Genomic DNA, 21,468 nt, shown 5'->3' with positions numbered 1-21,468 from the left:
AAGGAAGCCAGCCGAGTACTGGAAAGGAATTGTTTGGACGGACAAAACTAAAGGCCCTGTCACACACAGAGATAAATCTGTGGCAGATCTGTGGTTGCAGTGAAATTGTGGACAATCAGTGCCAGGTTTGTGGCTGTGTACAAATGGAATAATATGTCCATGATTTCACTGCAACCACAGATCTGCCAAAGATTTATCTCTGTGTGTGATGGGGCCTTAAGAGCAACCTGTACCACAATGCTGGGAAAAAGAAAGTGTGAAGAAGATTTCACCTTAATGACCTCTTCATTAAGCCAAAATCTCGGTCTGCGCATGCGCTGCCTCCAGCGCTATTTTATTGAAGACTATGTCAGTATGATTCTATAGACTGTCTTCAATAAAACGGCACCAGAGGCGGCCGGTGCACGCGCAGATCGAGATTTCAGCTTAAGCAAGAGGTCATTCAAATCTGATCAGCGCATGCGCCACCTCCAGCACCGGCTGCAATGATGGGGGCACAAAATTTCAAAATGGAGGCAGGTCACTGAATAGTCAGTCACCTGTAAAAGATGCATCATAGTTTTTCTTGGCACTCGAAGAATTTTTCGTTTCATTCGCTTTATTTCAAGCCATCAAATGTGCAAAAAATGTACAGTGATGTAGAATAGTTTGTACATTTCATGGCTTGAAATAAAGCGAAAGAAACGAAAAATTCTACGAGTGACAATCCTTTTTCTATGATCATTCCAGTGGAGTCCATCCAGTGATTCGAGCACCGTAGTGCTGGGAGTGCCTACCTGCTTTTGTCAAAGAAGTAGAGGGGGCAGGTGGGGAAGGAGAAGACCCTACCCCAAGTTTCGCTGCGAGGCATGGGTGACAACATTAAATGAAAACTTTAGAGGATGATTATTCAACAACCACAGATCGGATTCCTTCAATACAGGTATCTATTTAATCAGCATCACAGCACCATTCTGGCCATGGCTATACTTTATACTGATAAATCCTGCTGACAGGTCCTCTTTAAGTTTTGCTAGGTTTACATTGCTTATTCATGGCTGCTGGATATTGCAAAAACCTAGGTAAATGCATAACTTGTGTGAAGGGTTTATGACCCTTGTACTTTGATACGGGAAAATAACTGCCTTGTGGTGTCCGCCCTGCTCCTTGTAGCCTAATACAGTTTATATTCAGCCAGTTCCAGATCATTACAAAGTTAGCAATAGATAATTGTGTTTTATGATGATATATCCTTAAAGGAGTATACCATTTTCAGACATTTCTGGCATAGGCATACTAGGCTGGTTCCAATACTCCCATAAAACTTATACAGAGTCGCCTCTTTATTGACAGTGGCCACAAGACACTTCCCTGATCTTGAGATAGGTGAAGGTCCCAAAGGTGAGATCCATATCTATCAAACATTTATAACATGTTCTGTGGATATACCATAAAATGCCATAAATGTCTGAGATGGTAATAACTGTTTACATGTGCCGCCTAGTTTTGAACTTAACGAAACATCAAAGTTTTTATTTCAATTTGCTATCATTGTGTGTGTGCGTGTATATATATATGGCTTGATATTGTCTTTTTTACATTACATACTGTGTGTGTGTATATATATATATATAATTCAGAAAAATAGCAATGTGCAAAATAATTTGGAATGCAGTGTGTGTGTGTGTATGTATATATATATATACACACACACACACACACACATACACACACACATCATGTTCCAAATTATTATGCACATTGCTATTTCTCTCTGATTTTCCTAACTGGTCGATGCAAATTAGTCAGTGTAGTGATCAAATCTTTAACCGCTGAAATATAAATCACATTTTATTGGATGAACCTCCCAATAATGACAGTTTTTTCAAAACCAAAAAATTCAAAATGAACTGTTCTAAATTATTATACAGAAATATTATATACACAAATATTGTAAATAACTGAAGATTGTCATTTGTTGAATTTGCAGCATTAAGGCCCCTTTACACACTGCAACATCGCTAACGACATCGCTGTAACGTCACCGGTTTTGTAATAGCGACCTCCCCAGCGACATTGCAGTGTGTGAAATGCATCAGTGACCTGGCCCCCGCTGTGAAGTTGCTGATCGCTACAAATCTTTCAGGACCATTTTTTTGGTCCTTTGTTTCCCGCTGTGCAGCATGCATCAGTGTGTTTGACACCGTTACAACGACTTCGTTAGTGACTTCCCTTTCAAATAGCTGCTTTAACACGTCCCCAATGACCAGCGAGGTGGTTCTGCAGGTCCGTATCGATTCTGCGTCGTTGGCCAGGTCTGCCTGTTTGACAGCTCACCAGCGACTCAAAAGAGACTTTGTAGCGATCCCGGCCAGGTTGGGATCGCTAGAAAGTCTCAGTGTGTAAAGGGGCCTTTAGGAGGTCACATTTAGTGAACCAAAAGCTTTTCTAATCAAAAACATCTTAATAGGCCAATTTACATGTTAACATAGGAACCCTTCTTTGATATCACTTTCGCAATTTTTGCATCCATTCAACTTGTGAGTTTTGGATAGTTTATGCTTGCAGAATAGCCACCCGGAGCTGCGGTTTTGATCGCTGCCTCCCATCCTCATAGATCATTTGATTGTTGATACTCCAAAGGTTCCCAATGGGGTTGAGGTCAAGGGAGGCTGGTGGCCTCAGTATGAGTTTTTCTTTTTTATGCCCATGGCAGCCAATAACTCAAAGGTATTCTTTGCAGCATCAGATGGTGCATTGCCATGCATGAGGATGATTGTGCTCCAGATAGCATGGTTCTTTTTTTGGCACCATGGAGGTCTTTGGTCATGTAAAACCCTTTAATGTGGGCTTGCGCAGCGAGCCCGCATTATTTATCCACACATGAATGCTAATCTGATCAGCAGACATGTGCAGCTACTAACAGGCACAGGTGTTAACCTCTTAGATCACGCTGTCAAAATCTGACAGCGTAATCTAACGCTCTCCAGCGGGAATCACTCTGTGTCCTGCCGCCATCGACAACCCCGGGTGCCAATGGGCTGTCATAAGAACGTGGGGTCAAATGATGATCCCCATCGCTGTCACCACTCACTTCCTGTGAATGCTGGCAGAACACAGACACTCACAGGAGATCAGCATTTCTGCTGTTCAGAGGGATATTGAAGCATCGCTCTGATCAGCAGAAGCGGTCGGATAATTCAGGTATAAAGTCCCCTGAGGACCTGTCTTATATATGATAAGCTGATTTTTTATTGACACCGACTTGGATATTTTTCTAATGAAGCGCTACTCAAAGTCACCTGACCACTGCAGCCAGTCACAGGTAGGATGGCTATCGGCTGCGCTAGATCTTGGTGGGTGCTGATTAGTATGAGTTTGACCTAAACCACTTGGGAATGCTTCTTTTTGCCTTGACAACTCAATTAAGCTTATTCACCTTAGTGTTAATTACAAGAGTTCAGGATTTATTTTTTTTATAATAGTGATGTGAAAATAACAACATTATTGAAAATAGAACAAAAAAACATTTAACACAAAAATTTGATTCAGTAATTTTTGGATGACTCTTTTCCTTTAAAGGGGGTGTCCACTACTGGAAACACCTGCTTAGTTAATCCAGCGCCCAGTAGAAATAATGTATACCTACTTACTGCAGTAGCGCCATTCCAGCATTATTTTCGCTACTTTTTCCGGATGGTGACGTGACATTGTGGCATGTGACCGCCGCAGTCTTTACTGTTTCATCAGAGCGAACCTTCAATCTAATGGAATGCTGATTGGCTGCAGTGGTCACTGAAATGGTTCCACTGTAGGATGTGAGTATAGATTGTTTTTGTTTTCGATGGGGCCTTGGATTGATTAAGCTTAGGTTGTCCTGCCCCTCGCATTACAACATTATCATGTAAGGAGGCACATGCAGGCACTGGCAATTTACCTGCCTCACGCATTCCTTTCTTCCCACCATTACATTGTGCCAGGCCATGGAGCTGTGCCCATAAATTAGTTACAGTCATACAGCAGTACCCCAATAGATATTGTTCCTACTCAGTGCCTGAAGTTTTGTATGCAAAATTTTATATTTTGGTTGTTTTTAGAACTGTTTATAATTCCCTTCGCCTTGACTAAAGCCCCAGTTCCAGCTGCTGAAAAAAAGAGGTCTAAAGCATAATGCTGCCCCTACCATGCTTCCCTGTGGGTATGGAGTTCTTTCGGTGATGTGCAGTACTGGCTTTGCGCCAAACATATCTTTTGGAATTTTGGCCAAAAAATTTCAACCTTGAATTCATTATACCAGAGCGCATTTTTCCACATGCTTTTGTCAAGCTAGATGTAGGTTTTAGCAAAACATATCCAAGTCTGGATGTTCTAGACCCCACAGGCCAGACATATGAAGAATACGGGAGATTGTTGTCACATGCAGAACACAACCAGTATTTGCAAGTAATTCCTGCAGCTTCTTTAATATTGTTGTAGGCCTCTAGACAGCCTTCACGACCAATTCTTGTCTTTTCATCAATTTTTGAGGGATGTCCAGTCCTAAGTAATGTCATTGTTGCACCAAATTTAGGCAACTTCTTGATGACCGTTCTCACAGTGTTCCATTGTATATCTAATGTCTTAGGGGTACTTTGCACGATGCGACATCGCTACTGCGATATCGTCGGGGTCAAATCGAAAGTGACGCACATCCGGCGCCGGTAACGACGTCGCAACGTGTAAATCCTAGAAGCACCGATAAACGATCGCAAAAGTGTCGAAAATCGGTGATTTGTGCAGTGTCGGTCATTTCCATAATTTTGCTGCAGCGACAGGTACGATGTTGTTCCTCGTTCCTGCAATAGCACACATCGCTGTGTATGAAGCCGCAGGAGCGAGGAACATCTCCTTACCTGCGTCCCGCCTGCAATGAGGAAGGAAGGAGGTGGGCGGGATGTTTACTTCCCGCTCATCTCCGCCCCTCCGCTTCAATTGGCCGCCTGCCATGTGACGTCGCTGTGACGCCGCACGACCCGCCCCCTTAGGAAGGAGGTGGGTCGCAGGGCAGGTAAGTGCGTGTGAAGCTGCCGTAGCGATAATGTTCGCTACGGCAGCTATCACAAGATATCGCATCGAGGGCGGGGACTATTGCACTCGGCATCGCTACAATCGGCTGTCGCAGCGTGCAAAGTACCCCTTAGAATTATTTTTTTTGTACCCTTCTCCAGACTGATAACTTTCAACAATGAGATCCCTTTGCTGTGTTGTAAGCTGTTTATAGACCATAGTTAATAAGGCGGAAGAGAAAGCGGCATAGATGCTGACCCGTGGAAGTGACGTCTATTTAATGCACCTATTACACCGCTATTCCCAGCTATCATCAATATCATGAAGTTTTAATACAAATTAAATAAAATAAAAAATTGTACTATTTCAAAGTGTGACACTTTCTCTATTGCCTAATTAACTTTTTGTATTTTACCCTCTCTGGGTCTTTTAAGCTAAGCTCCATCCATGGAGTCAGGCTACAGTCAGAATTTTTTCACCCGGTTTCTGGGATCGTGCTGAGTTGTTTCAGTTTTCTTTTTGTACACCTGTTTATGGCTTTTGTTTTAAAGGGAACCGGTCACCACTTTTTTGGTGTATAAGCTGCAGCCACCACCACCGGGCTCTTATATACAACATTCTAAAATGCTGTATATAAGAGCCCAGGCCGCTGTGAGAACGTAAAAAACACTTTATAATAACGGTCGCGCGGTTGGCCATATGGGCGTCTTTGTTCTCCGGTGTCGGTGCCGCCTCTTTCGGCCATCTTCGTCCTCTTTCTGGCCTGGGTGCATGACGCGTCTACGTCATACACACTCGCCGGTCCTGCGCAGGCGCATGACAATACTTTGATCTTCCCTGCTCAGGGCAGATCAAAGTGCGCCTGCTCAGGACCTGAATGCTGGCGAGTGTGGATGACGTCGGACACGTCATACACCGCGGCTAGAGAAGAAGGAGGATGAAGATGGCCGAAAGAGGCCACACCGGAGAACGGAGACGCCCATATGGCCCACCACACGACCGTTAGGTAAGTATTATAAAGTGTTTTTTATGTTCTCACAGCGGCCTGGGCTCTTCTATACAGCATGTTAGAATGCTGTATATAAGAGCCCGGTGGTGGTGGCCGCAGCTTATACGCCAAAAAAGTGATGACGGGTTCCCTTTAAAATGCATCTAGAAAAATGTCACAAAAATCTCACTAACATAGCTCAACTTTATACGGGGTCAATTAAAAAAATCACTGTAAATGAACTGTAAATGATGGCAGCTGTGTACTAACTACTATATAACATAAGTGCAAATGTGATTGGATATTTCTGAACACAACCACATGCCCAATTATAAGAGGGTGTTCAGACTTATGCAACCACATTATTTTAGTTTTGTTATTTGTCTTTCCCCCCTTAAAATGATTTCAGTTTCTTTCTGAATGGATTTGTATAGATTATAAGTAGCACTAAAGGTGGAAAACGTTATTCTTCTTGGTATGATTTTGTTTACGTTACAACAAACATTTTAACAGGGTGTGTAGACTTTTCCTATCTTCTGTACATGGTCCCTTGTTGTTTACATATGTCTATCACTAGCCTTGAATGTGGCTTCTTTTTCAGTGCCAGTCTCTGCAGTGATTCACAAGGGCGAACCCGCACTTTAAACCGTGCATTTATATTCATGCGAGAGAAACCTTGAAATAATCTATACAAACCTGTTATAGATAATTCAGTATGCCCGATATAAATGTCATCATGTCGGCGTCTTTTTATGACTGGTGCTAAAGGCCATTGGTATAAAATAAAGGAAGTCTAGGCCCATGTGACAAGAACAACAAGGTTGTAAAAAGTCATAACTGATGTTCAAGGTAGCAGTTTTCATTCCAGCTCCATAGTACAATCAATAATTGCTCAGAGGTTTTATCCTGGCTACATTTATAGAGGTTCGTTCTTAAGCCGAACGTCATGGCATTAGTTTTAGGCTATGTGCCCACGCTGCGGATTTACCGCGGATTTTGCCGCGGATTTGCCGCGGATTTACCGCGGATTTGCCGAAAATCTGCAGCAGCAGCACTTCCAAGCCATTTCAATGGCATTTTGGAAATGCTGTGCCCATGCTGCGGATTTTTCTGCCGCGGATTTGCCGCGGATTTTGATCCGGAAAAATCTGCAGCATGTCAATTATTGTTGCGGATTTTGTTGCGGATTTTTCCCATGCAAGTCAATGCAAGGTGTAAAATCCGCAAGAAATCCGCAGGTCTGTTCCCACAGGCTCTTTTTCCTGTGGATTTGGTGCGGATTTTCGCAAACAAATCCGCAGGAAGTGATGTAGGATAGTTCAGGAAGAGGAAGTTTCACCATTTTGTAGTGTAGAGTGTCCGGACTCTGGATTGTCAGCTAAAAGCAGCTAGTTACAGGCTGCTTGCTTTTAGCTGGCAAAACAGGATCCCAGGTCTTTTTTCACAATTCTTTTTAAAAAAAAAAAATGTGCTCCGCTGTATTATCACTGTCCAGCCCGATGCAAGCGAGCAACTGGGGGCTGTGCTTCTCAGCGGGATAAGGCTGAAGCATTCTCTGCCCCTCCCGCTGAGAAATACAGTCCTCAGCTGCCCCTGAAAATGGCGGCTCCGTTGTGAAGCGCCATTCACAGGTGCTGTACCGAAGCTCATCCAGCTGCCCTGATGCATTGGCTGGCTGGGTAATATAACGGGGTTAATGCCAGTTTTCTGCAAACTGGCACTAAGCCCGAGGTTCATAATGTCATGCCTGTGTAGACACGGCCATTATGAACCTCCGTTTGGTACTAAAGAAAAGAAAACACTTTTTTTAAAAATTTTATTTGAAAGAAAAACACACACACATCCCTGATTGCCATCTTTATTACTCCCTGAATCCCCCAACGATAATCCATGACAGCTCCGATGTGCACCCGGCTGACCCGGGCACTGACGTAAGCCGGTGACAGCAGCCGTCAGTGTATTATTAAATGCTGCACAGCTCTTTTCCGGCAGCTGGGAACGTCTGATATCAGAGCCCTGGTCAGCTGACTTAATTCGCGAGCGCAGGCGGGTCAGCTGACTGCACACCGACAGCTGACGATGTGCAGTCATGTGACCCGGGCACGGACGTCAGCCGATCCCAGCAGTCGTCAGTGTACGAGATGCTGCAAAGCTCTCTTCCGTCTGCTGGGACCGGCTGACGTCCGTGCCCGGGTCAAATGAGTGCACATCGGCCGACTATTCAGCTGACCCGCCCGCGCTCGCGAATTAAGTCAGCTGACCAGGGCTCTGAAGTCAGACGTTCCCAGCTGCCGGAAGAGAGCTGTGCAGCATTTAATACACTGACGGCTGCTGTGACCGGCTGACTTCTGTGCCCGGGTCAGCTGATGCTGTGAAGCTGGATGAGCCTCGGTACAGCACCTGAGAATGGCGCTTCACAACGGAGCCGCCATTTTCAGGGGCAGCTGAGGACTGTTTTTCTCAGCGGGAGGGGCAGAGAATGCTTCAGCCTTATCCCGCTGAGAAGCACAGCCCCCAGTTGCTCGCTTGCATCGGGCTGGACAGTGAAAATACAGCGGAGCACTTTTTTTTTTTTTTTAAATAACAGTGAAAGGGAACATGGGAACACATTTTTTGGCTATAAGCTGCGGCCACCACCACTGGGTTATTATATACAGCCTGTTAGAATGTAAGAGCCCAGTGCTGTTGGCAGAGCCCAGTGGTGTTGGCAGAGCCCAGTGGTGTTGGCCGCAGCTTTTCTGTATAAGCACACTGTGAGACTGCTAACAAAATGGATAATGGAGAAGAAAGGAGGGTTGGGACAGGAAATGACATAAAGAGACTTTTTTTTGCCTTCAAAACAGTCAAAGCTTTATTCAGAAACACATTAGAGTACAATGGACAAAATCCGCATCAAAATCCGCATCAAAATCCGCAACGAAATCCGCGTCAAATCCGCGTCAAATCCGCACCTATGCTAAGGTGCGGATTCCGGGGGAAAGCTGCGGATTTTGATGCAGAAAAATCCGCAGGTACATTCTACCGTGGACACATAGCCTAAAGAGGACCAACCACCAGGATTTTGCAATGTGAACTGAAGACAGTCCCATACTGGCACTAAGATGCTGAATCCAGGCATACCTGTTGTAGAAAGATCCGATGCTTGGTTGCAGAAATATCTTTAATCATGGTTGCAGAAATGCACTGCACTTTGATTGACAGGTGCAACGAGGTCGGGCATTTGTGGGTCGGCTCCTCTCTGTAAAGTCCTCTCCAGCTTCCTCTATGATGTGCCCACTTTTCTTTATTTGAATCTCTTGCCGTGCCGCCATTGCTGTTATCTGCGGCGCGTGTCCATTGCCACAATGATTCTGTCTTCATTAAAATGGTGCCGGAGTCCGCACATGCAGGAACCGCGATCTCCGGCGCCATTTTATTGAACATACTGCGGAAAAGAGCATGATTGACAGGGGCTCGTTCACAGATGTAAAAAAAAATCTGGGCAAGCGCCGATGCCTCTCATAGTCTTTACCACATTGTCTTATTAGTGCATTAGGGTCAGGGACACCTGCAATCCCTTCAAAGGGCTGTATGTGATCCCATTATGGCAATTGTGTGGCCTTGTAACTGCAGTCCACCTGAGCTTCTAATACTTTTTCACATGCTAGTTAAATCAGAAAAGCCCTTTTCCCAATCACTGAACTGATATACGACCTGGACTTTAGAGAAGTCATTTGTTATATGCCCAATTACCGTATCTATGAACGAGAAATTAAAAAAAAAGTTATAAGGAGGGATGTGATCCTTTTTTGTACTGTGCCCATTGGATAAATGAACACTTAGATGGAGTGTACCAGCCATATAGTTTCATGAACAATTGGGTCATAAATGACAGCAGTTTCATCATCAAGATTTGCAATATTGAAGAATTTATTTTAACCATTGCGTGTGCCAATAACCGGCAAAAATTGCTGATTTGGTTCCATTGACTATGTAATCTACATGTGTAAACAAAATTATGACATCATTTATACAGTGGGAAAAAAAAGTATTTAGCCAGCCACCAATTATGCAAGTTCTCCCACTTAAAAAGATGAGAGAGGCCTGTAATTGACATCATAGGTAGACCACAACTATGAGAGACAAAATGAGAAAACAAATCCGGAAAATCACCTTCTCTGATTTGGCATGATTTTTTTTGCAAATTATGGTGGAAAATAAGTATTTAGTCATCTAAAATCACGTAAGATTTCTGGCTCTCACAGACCTGTAACTTCTTCTTTAAGAGGCTCCTCTGTCCTCCACTCATTACCTGTAGTAATGGCACCTGTTTGAACTTGTTATCGGCATAAAAGACACCTGTCCACAACCTCAAACAGTCACACTCCAAACTCTACTATGGTGAAGACCAAAGAGCTGTCAAAGGACACCTGAAACAACATTGTAGCCTTGCACCAGGGTGGGAAGACTGAATCTGCAATAGGCAATCAGCTTGGTGTGATGAAATCAACTGTGGGAGCAATAATAAGAAAGTGGAAGATATACAAGACCACTGATAATCTCCCTCGATCTGGGGATCCACACAAGATCTCACCCTGTGGGGTCAAAATGATCACAGGAACAGTAGCAAAACTCCCAGAACCACACGAGGGACTTAGTGAATGACCTGCATAGAGCTTGGACCACCGTCACAAAGGCTACCATCAGTAACACACTATGCCATCAGGGATTCTGCAGTGCCAGACATATCCCCCTGCTTAAGCCAGTACATGTGCGGGCCCGTCTGAAGTATGCTAGAGAGCATTTGGATTACCCAGAAGATTATTGGGAGAATGTCATATGGTCTGATGAAACCAAAGTAGAACTGTTTGGTAGACACACAACTCGTTTTGTTTTGGAGTAGACAGAATGCTGAGTTGCATTGAAAAAACACCAGACTTACTGTGAAGCATGGGGGTGGCAACATCATGCTTTGGGGCTGTATCTCTGCAAAGAGACCAGTATTACTGATCCGTGTACATGAAACAATGAATGGGGCCATGTATCCTGAGATTTTGAGTGCAAACTTCCTTCCATTGGCAAGGGCATTGAAGATTAAATGTTTCTGGGTCTTTCAGCATGATAATGATCCCAAGCACACCATCAGGGCAACTAAGGAGTGGCTTTGTAAGAAGCATATAAAGGTCCTGGACTGACCTAGCCAGTCTCCAGAACTCAACCCCATAGAAATCCTTTGGAGGGAGCTGAAAGTCCGTGTTACCCAGCAATAGGCCCAAAACATCACTGCTCTAGAGGAGATCTGCATGGAGGAATGGGCCAACATACCACCAACAGTGTGTGCAAACCTTGTGAAGACTTACAGAAAACGTTTGACCTCTGTCATTGCCAACAAAGGATATACAACAAAATATTGAGATGAACTTTTTTTATTGACCAAATACTTATTTTCCACCATAATTTGCAAAAAAATCTTGCCAAATCAGACAAGGTGATTTTCTGGATTTGTTTTCTCATTTTGTCTCTCATAGTTGTGGTCTACCTATGATATCAATTACAGGCCGCTCTCATCTTTTTACGTGGGAGAACTTGCACAATTGGGGGCTGACTAAATACCTTTTTCCCCCCACTGTATATATAGGGCAAAGCCATGAAGCATACAGTTAGGTCCAGAAATATTTGGACAGTGACACAATTTTCGCGAGTTGGGCTCTGCATGCCACCACATTGGATTTGAAATGAAACCTCTACAACAGAATTCAAGTGCAGATTGTAACGTTTAATTTGAAGGTTTGAACAAAAATATCTGATAGAAATTGTAGGAATTGTACACATTTCTTTACAAACACTCCACATTTTAGGAGGTCAAAAGTAATTGGACAAATAAACCAAACCCAAACAAAATATTTTTATTTTCAATATTTTGTTGCGAATCCTTTGGAGGCAATCACTGCCTTAAGTCTGGAACCCATGGACATCACCAAACGCTGGGTTTCCTCCTTCTTAATGCTTTGCCAGGCCTTTACAGCCGCAGCCTTCAGGTCTTGCTTGTTTGTGGGTCTTTCCGTCTTAAGTCTGGATTTGAGCAAGTGAAATGCATGCTCAATTGGGTTAAGATCTGGTGATTGACTTGGCCATTGCAGAATGTTCCACTTTTTTGCACTCATGAACTCCTGGGTAGCTTTGGCTGTATGCTTGGGGTCATTGTCCATCTGTACTATGAAGCGCCGTCCGATCAACTTTGCGGCATTTGGCTGAATCTGGGCTGAAAGTATATCCCGGTACACTTCAGAATTCATCCGGCTACTCTTGTCTGCTGTTATGTCCTCAATAAACACAAGTGACCCAGTGCCATTGAAAGCCATGCATGCCCATGCCATCACATTGCCTCCACCATGTTTTACAGAGGATGTGGTGTGCCTTGGATCATGTGCCGTTCCCTTTCTTCTCCAAACTTTTTTCTTCCCATCATTCTGGTACAGGTTGATCTTTATCTCATCTGTCCATAGAATACTTTTCCAGAACTGAGCTGGCTTCATGAGGTGTTTTTCAGCAAATTTAACTCTGGCCTGTCTATTTTTGGAATTGATGAATGGTTTGCATCTAGATGTGAACCCTTTGTATTTACTTTCATGGAGTCTTCTCTTTACTGTTGACTTAGAGACAGATACACCTACTTCCCTGAGAGTGTTCTGGACTTCAGTTGATGTTGTGAACGGGTTCTTCTTCACCAAAGAAAGTATGCGGCGATCATCCACCACTGTTGTCATCCGTGGACGCCCAGGCCTTTTTGAGTTCCCAAGCTCACCAGTCAATTCCTTTTTTCTCAGAATGTACCCGACTGTTGATTTTGCTACTCCAAGCATGTCTGCTATCTCTCTGATGGATTTTTTCTTTTTTTTCAGCCTCAGGATGTTCTGCTTCACCTCAATTGAGAGTTCCTTAGACCGCATGTTGTCTGGTCACAGCAACAGCTTCCAAATGCAAAACCACACACCTGTAATCAACCCCAGACCTTTTAACTACTTCATTGATTACAGGTTAACGAAGGAGACGCCTTCAGAGTTAATTGCAGCCCTTAGAGTACCTTGTCCAATTACTTTTGGTCCCTTGAAAAAGAGGAGGCTATGCATTACAGAGCTATGATTCCTAAACCCTTTCTCCGATTTGGATGTGAAAACTCTCATATTGCAGCTGGGAGTGTGCACTTTCAGCCCATATTATATATATAATTGTATTTCTGAACATGTTTTTGTAAACAGCTAAAATAACAAAACTTGTGTCACTGTCCAAATATTTCTGGACCTAACTGTATATGTAGTATAAGGTATACAACTCGAAAAACGGGTCATAAAAATTGATAAAGAAGAAAATGTAATTTGAGTCCTGTGCCTCACTAAGAAAGTACACATTGTAAAGAGCGCTGGTAATGTTTAACAGAATAATATGGAATAAAGGCTTGATATCATAAAACACATGATTCAGGTCAATGTCCCTTAAAAAGACAGAATAAAGAGGACAGATAATGTAAAGTTGTATAATATAGAAGAAAGTTTCCTTTGGGGTCTTCCACCATGAATGAATGTATGAATGATTCTGAAGCATCCACTGTTTGAGCCAGGGAGACTCATCTGAGGCAAGACCTTACTGTTTAAGGAAGTTGTAAAAAAAAATCTCAATTTTGCAAAAAAAAAAGTATGATTGTGTCATCATTTTCCAAGACACGTAACTTGTTGGGGTTTTTTGCTTGGCGATCTGACAGTTTTATTGGTGCCATTTTGAGTTACATACAATTTTTTTTTAAAGAGGTATGGCAACTGAAAAAGCCAAATTCTGGCGTTCTTTTTATGTTGCTCTCCTTATGGGTTAACTAATTTTACATTTTGGTAGACAGGACTTTTATGGGCTCGGCGAAACCCAAATGTTTATTTTTTTTTCAATCTCCTTGTTAAGTGGGGATAAAGAGGAGTGATTATATATATATATATATATATATATATATATATACATATATATAAATTTATTTTCAAACCTTTTTGAAAAATATTTTTTTTCCCCTAGTCCTCTTAGAAGACTTGAACCTGCCATCGTGTGATCACTTATGATACATATTGCAATACCACATGTGAAGAGAACTCCGCTCCTGAGCCTCCTCCACACACGGCCATCGCATCACAGCAATGATATGCCTTTATATCATTTTGCATTAAGGGATTAATAACATTAATGTCACCTGCCTAATATTTTGTAGCCTACCTTCTTAGCCTCCAAAAGAACGGTGACCCTTCAAGGCATGGACGTCAAAAGACCTCAAAGTGTCCTCTGGTTCCTGGCATCATAACAATAGCAGGTTGTTCCTATATCTCCATAGTTTGGGTGGTGTGGACTTTATGGATTGGTCTGATTTTCTGCATGTCCCACAGATGTTTGAACGGATTGCAATATGGGGTATTTGGAGGCCATGTCAGTTCCTTGAACTCTTTTGAGGTTTTTCTTAGGCCATTCCAGAGTCACATCTACTTGAATGCCAGAACCCTTGTTTTTCCCAGAGCTTCAGAATGCCTCTTTCATTTTACCTTCTAAACATAGAGCATCCTGGTGCCATCTCCTCCCAATGTAACTGACCTACTAGCATTCAGCCATCCTTATGATATTGTATAAATAAGACATTTATCAAACCAGGCCACCTTCGTCTATTGCTCCATCTTATAATTTTGATACTCATGGGCACAATGTAGATGTTTTCGGAGGTGGACCGGAGTGAGGATGGACCATTTTTTGTAAGTGCTCACCACCACATACTGGGTCATTGAATATACTTAGCTGAGACCAGTTAGGGATGGTTTATGTCCTGTTGGAGGATTAAATGGCGCACGCATCTCCCCTGACGAGCCAGATGCGGCGAAACGTGTTGGTAGGCACCAGGACCAACTGGGGGAGGCCACAGTGCAGGGTTAGCTGTGGACTGCCCTTGTGAGAGCGGGAGCTATACTGTTGAGAGCCAGTGTATTACTGTGAAGTAAGGCCCTGCTCCTGACCCATCTTTATGACCGGAGTGGACAGTACGCTGACAGGATGGACATTGATGACTGAGCTGGGTGAGATCAAACCATTGCTTGATTTGTGGGGTTGATGTGGTCTTTGTCCCAGGTCTATCCTGTGTTGAAGTTTTGGTACCAGTCCCTTTATGTGATTTCTATTCCCCGCTGGGTAGGAATACAGGTGGTACCCGAGAATACACTGCTTGTTTATGGGTCACCTAAGACACACTGTAAATTTCAGTGTTTTTATTTCACGAGCACATTTTGGTTTGTGTTTTATCTAGTCTCATTAAAGGTTAAGTTTTAATCCCCTCATTGCTAATTTCACTACACATTGTGAGGTACTCTTTCTGCCTAGGTGTATCCCACCTTGGATGCTATTTTCCAGCACCACATACTGGGTAAACGCCACAATGCTCATTTGTCTGAGATCATACAGTCTGTGTCTGATACATGCTGTCTGTGAACCGGGAAAATGTTTCAGCTGTCAGGTTCCCTTGATCCCCTTTTATTAGGAGTCATAGTCACCAAACATTTAGTGTAGCTTGCTAAGATACACACAAGATTGAGCATGAATTTCGGACCTCACCTCCCTGCAAATGTGTTTCCACTCATCAATATTTCTAGGATGCCTTGCTGCACTAGCCTTCTTCAAGTCAAATACAGCATCTCAATAGGGTTATAGGGAATCTGTCAGCAGGTTTTTGCTATGTAATCTGGGGACAGCATGATGTAGGGTATAAAACACAGATTTAATAATGTGTCAGTTCTCATTCTATGTGCTGGTGTTTTACTTATAAAGAAGATTTTATCATTAGTCGATTATCACTGGACTGCAGTGCACATGAGCTTGTATCCAACCATGCCTGCTGCTGTGATAAGCAACTCACTATCAATAGACCAGGTACATAGACAGTCCTGCACTTTATGGCTTGGACTCAAATTCCTCCAAAACAGAAAGTTCTTCTTTATCCACTTGTTGTTTGGCAACATTTGCTTAACAGCCCCAAAAAAATATTTTTTCTGCTAGAGTATACAGTATTCCTTGGAATCATGTGACCTAAAGTGAAAGAATTACCTGCCATTATTTAAATCCTTGCTGTAATAGGGCAGTTATGTCCTATTGTGGCTCCCTGACTTTGATGTGGGCTCACAAGCCGGGTCAGCATTTCTCCAGGCGGATTATGGGTATAATACGAGGGGCTGCTGATAAGTCTTTGGCTTTACCCAGAAAGAATTGAGATAGGATGTTGAAACTTTACATTTATTCCACATACTCTCCACTGATGTCAACACACTTCTTACATCGGTATTCCAAGTTCTGTAAGCCTAGCAAAAAGAAGGATTTCGGTTTTGCCTCGAACCAGGCATCCATAGCAGCCATGGCATCAGAAATGGTGTGAAATTTGGTACTCTTGAGATGTTTCTTCAGGTTTGGAAACAGATCATAGTTGGAGTGAGCTAGATCTGCTGAACAAGGTGGGTGGTCAACTAGCTGAAAGGTCAGCTCTGCCAGTTTTGCCATGTTCGCTTGTGCAGTGTGAGCGAAGGCATTGTCTTGCAGGAACAAGATTCTTTTGGACAGCTTGCCGTACCTTTTGACCTTCAGAGCTGCCTTCAATTGGTCCAAAAGTTCAATGTAATACCTTGCATTGATGGTGGAACCCTTTTGAAGGTAGTCCACTAGCACCACACCCTCCTTATCCCAGAACACAGACGCCATCACCTTAGTGGCTGATTTTTGCACCATGAACTTCTTTGGACAAGGAGAACCACTGTGCCTCCACTCTTTTGACTGCTTCTTGTTTTCAGGGTCATACAAATAAATCCACGTCTCATCCATAGTGACCAGTCCATCCAGGAAATTCTTATCAGTCCGGAAATGCTGACAAATGGACTGGGAAGTTTTCACTCGCATGCTTCTCTGATCTGTTGTCAAACGTTTGGGGACACACTTTGCAGATAGATTCCTCATGTCCAAATGTTCATGGATAATGACACAAACACGATCATGGGAAATCCCAATGATGTCTGCTATTGTTTTAGCTGAAATCTGTCGATTCTCCAGTATGAGGTTGTGCACAGCATTGACGATCTCCGGAACAACAACCACTCTCGGTCGTCCAGGACGTTCCTCATCATTGGGGCTGAAGTGGCCTGTTTTAAATTTGGCAACCCAGTTCTTAACTGTGGAATATGAAGGGCATTGATCCCCCAATGTCTGTGATTTATCACCATGAATATCCTTCGTGGGCTTTCCTTGCAGAAACAAGAATTTTATCACTCCTCTGCTCTCAGTTGCTGTGAATATCGCATTAGAGTCCGACATTTTGTTTCCCCGCGTGTGTAGAACACTGTAGCCATAAGCAACAAACACAAAATTTTGAAAACATATATTAGACACATAAGGCTTTCATGGGATGTAACATTTGTTACCATAGAAACAAAAAAAGATTACAAAGCCAAAGACTTATCAGCCATCATCTGCCTCTAACAACCGAGCATGGAGGGGAGCTCTGCTCACGGCTGCCAACCTGTTAAATGCCGCTGTCGCTCTCTGATAGCAGAATCTATAGTGTCTGCTGAAGATTCCTGTGCCTGTCATGACAGTTCTACTGTGATCACTAGATTCTTTCTGGTGTACCTAAAAGGCCCCGTCACACACAGAGATAAATGTTTGGCAGATCTGTGGTTGCAGTGAAATCATGGACATATTATTCCATTTGTACACAGCCACAAACCTGGCACTGATTGTCCACAATTTCACTGCAACCACAGATCTGCCACAGATTTATCTCTGTGTGTGACAGGGCTTTAAGACCCTGTGATTGTGCTATATACACAAATATATAGAAGTTCAAATCATCCTCATTTTCCCACATTAAAAATAAAGAAATAAAAGTGCACGTATATATGAAAATATGAAATTAGTTAATCTTATTCGTAAACTGTAATGAGTAAAAAAGATACAAAATCCAGAGCTGCAGTTTTTTGCCTGAAAAAATACCACAAAAAAAGCAATAAAAGGGGATAAAACATCGTATTTACCCCCAAATGGTATCAATAAATACGTCAGCTCAGCGCAGAAAAACAAGTCCTCACTCTGCTCTATCAACTGAGAATTGAGAACGTCCCAGGTCTCAGAATATAGTGACACAAGCAATTTTTTCTTTTCTACAAATCTCCAAATTTTTTCAACAACCTAAAAAAAAAAAACAAGAAAAAACCTATTTATGTTTAGTATTCTTATGATCGTACAGACCTAGAGAATGATATTGCTGGGTAATTTTTACCATGTAATGAACACTGCAAATAAAAAAAAAAACTATTGCGGAATTGTGATTTTTTTTTTTTTATATATACGGTATATATTATTTTTTTTTTTGCAAGTTCGCTGCATTAGGTATTTTCTCCCACTATACAACGAATCACATCATAAAGTTGATATTAAAAGTAAAACACATCTTAGAAAAAAAAAACAAGCCATCAAATGGCTATATCAATGGAGAAATACAAAAAAAGTGATGGCTATTGGAAAAAAAGAGAGGAAAAAATGGAAACACAATAATGAAAAATAGCCATGATGTGAAGGAGTTAATTACTCGCCCCTTTTATCCAATTTTCTTTTACCAGTGTGTTGAACCCCACCATATAACTCGGCACTCGCTCCTATGTTATACTATGGGGCAGTGCCGATCAGATTTTTTGCTTTTTTTTTTTTGTCATGCCAATTCATAAAAATTCAATTATTTTATTTCCTTAGGCATTTGAAGAAAGTCATCTAACTTCCCTGGACCCCATTGCTCAGTTCAATACATGGTTCCAGGAAGTATTGCAATACCCTTCCATTGCGGAGCCTAATGCCATGTGTCTGGCCACTGCCACCAGGTAATGACCTTTTTTCAGTATGCGTTTTTTTAACATTGTATCCCTTCAATGATCTGTGTGCTTGAGGATTTACCGTACATCTTTTTCTTAGGCTCGTCTCACATCTGCTTTCCTCGATATTGTTCTGTTTCTTTGGGTTTCTGTTATGACGTCTAGTAAAATGATGAAATCTACTATGGAGCCTCCAACTCCAGTGTGAACTCAGTCATACCCACTTTAACTCAACAGACCCTTTTCCCCTCTTCTGCATAGTGACGGGAGGCCCTCTGCACGTATGGTTCTTCTGAAGGGGTTTGGTTCGGATGGGTTCCGATTCTACACTAACCGGGAAAGCAGAAAAGGGAAAGAGCTGGTGAGGGACATTAAGAGAATAATATATAGAGCTGAGTCTATGTATGTGTATGTATGTCCGCTAAAGGAATTTCCACCGTCGCATTTACAATCACAAAATTTTGCACAGCCACCTCATTTGACTCAGGAAATGTCATAGACTGTTTTGAGGGGAAAATTTAAGCCCGCGCTTTACAGTTATTCTCCAAAAACCTGTTTATATTAACGTCAATGGAGCTGGGAGCTACAGGTCATTAATAGGAGCTCTGATTGGTTGCTATAGGCAATGAAGGACATTCTTAGTATAAGAAGCTTATGTGTGAGGTAATATGATATCGGTAGGGACAGAGACAGATACACACAGAGACAGACAGACACACAGAGACAGACACACAGATATACACACAAGGACACACATAGAGACAGAGACACACAGAGGCTGATACAGAGACACACACAGAATGATACAGAGACACACAGAGACACACAGAAAAAGACACAGAGAGACAGAGGAACATAGAGAGAGAGGGAGACAGACAGACCCGAGAGTGAGACAGACAGGCTCGAGAGTGAGACAGAAAGGCCCGAGAGTGAGACAGACAGGCCCGAGAGTGAGACAGACAGGCCCGAGAGTGAGACAGACAGGCCCGAGAGTGAGACAGACAGGCCCGAGAGTGAGACAGACAGGCCCGAGAGTGAGACAGACAGGCCCGAGAGTGAGACAGACAGGCCCGAGAGTGAGACAGACAGGCCCGAGAGTGAGACAGACAGGCCCGAGAGTGAGACAGACAGGCCCGAGAGTGAGACAGACAGGCCCGAGAGTGAGACAGACAGGCCCGAGAGTGAGACAGACAGGCCCGAGAGTGAGACAGACAGGCCCGGGAGTGAGACAGACAGGCCCGGGAGTGAGACAGACAGGCCCGGGAGTGAGACAGACAGGCCCGGTAGGGAGACAGACAGGCCCGGTAGGGAGACAGACAGGCCCGGTAGGGAGACAGACAGGCCCGGGAGTGAGACAGACAGGCCCGAGAGTGAGACAGACAGGCCCGAGAGTGAGACAGACAGGCCCGAGAGTGAGACAGACAGGCCCGAGAGTGAGACAGACAGGCCCGAGAGTGAGACAGACAGGCCCGGGAGGGAGACAGACAGGCCCGGGAGGGAGACAGACAGGCCCGGGAGGGAGACAGACAGGCCCGGGAGGGAGACAGACAGGCCCGGGAGGGAGACAGACAGGCCCGGGAGGGAGACAGACAGGCCCGGGAGGGAGACAGACAGACTGAGAGTGGGAAAGAGGAAGAGAGACACTTAGTTACTATCCCGGCAACGTCAAGTACTACAGTTAGTAACATATCCAAATAATATATTTAAAGAGGACTTCTCATCATTTCTGACATTTGCTATAGTAAATACTTGTCTTGGAAAAAAACAACAATTCTTAAAATGTTACTTAGTGCCATTGCTCTTTTACTCCTTCTGGTATTATATGCATGAATTGACAAATATTTTTTTTTTATTGCCATTATTTATGCTCCTTGCATGTAATTCGGGAAGTCTGTGTGTTTAGCTGTAGATGTTCCTATAAGTATATAATTCTCTCTTCATGTTATTCTGTTTTATCTTCACAGGAAACTAACCCAGTAGCTTCTCTGCTGTTTTTTTGGGAGCCCCTGAATCGCCAGGTAAGAGCCCTTCATAAGATGCAAGCTATTGCTCCTTTCAGACACCCGCTGTACATGTACAGCGCAACGGGCAAGGCATTCCCACAAGGCGCAGTATATGTAAGACGCTGCTGCCCTCCCTAATGGAAGACCATCTTCCCTAATCTCCTAGTCCCTTTTCCAGTCCTCACCTTCCACCTCCCATCTCCCCCAATTTCTTTCTGTGTTGAGCATCCCTGCTCAATTTTCGGTGCTCATCTTTTTGTTTTCCTGCAATATTTTGTTCAGCTCCTCTGTGTGAGTGTGCGTAAATCAACCACTGTGCTTTGATCAATAGTATACATTACTGATCACAGCCTGTCAAAAAATTTTGCCAAAGGACTTTTTTTCTGTTAAGGATCCTGAAGACATCCATGCAAACCGGTCCGACCGCAATGCACAGACTGACTGCAGCTCTCCCAACCGCAGCTGACGGGTTCATATATTTCTATGAGGCTGTGATTAGAGATGGGTGAACGCACAGATGGTCAAGTTTGGTGGGTCCAGCCGGAATTGAAGATAA

At 43.3% G+C, this 21,468-nt stretch overlaps 1 protein-coding gene across 1 annotated transcript in view; it reads left to right on the top strand.

The window, feature by feature from the left end:
- Positions 1 to 21,468, top strand: part of PNPO (pyridoxamine 5'-phosphate oxidase) — a 60,664-nt gene that overhangs the window by 9,003 nt on the left and 30,193 nt on the right. Inside the window, exons 2-4 of the mRNA XM_075350066.1 lie at positions 18,794 to 18,918; positions 19,171 to 19,270; positions 20,874 to 20,927. Coding sequence (XP_075206181.1) covers positions 18,794 to 18,918; positions 19,171 to 19,270; positions 20,874 to 20,927 — 279 coding nt within the window. The remainder of the gene's footprint in view (positions 1 to 18,793; positions 18,919 to 19,170; positions 19,271 to 20,873; positions 20,928 to 21,468) is intronic.

Source organism: Anomaloglossus baeobatrachus, chromosome 5, assembly GCF_048569485.1.
Source record: "Anomaloglossus baeobatrachus isolate aAnoBae1 chromosome 5, aAnoBae1.hap1, whole genome shotgun sequence".
Classification (NCBI taxonomy): Eukaryota; Metazoa; Chordata; class Amphibia; order Anura; family Aromobatidae; genus Anomaloglossus; species Anomaloglossus baeobatrachus.
The sequence above is the reverse complement of the archived record's forward strand: the minus strand, read 5'-3'. Positions and strand labels throughout refer to the sequence as shown.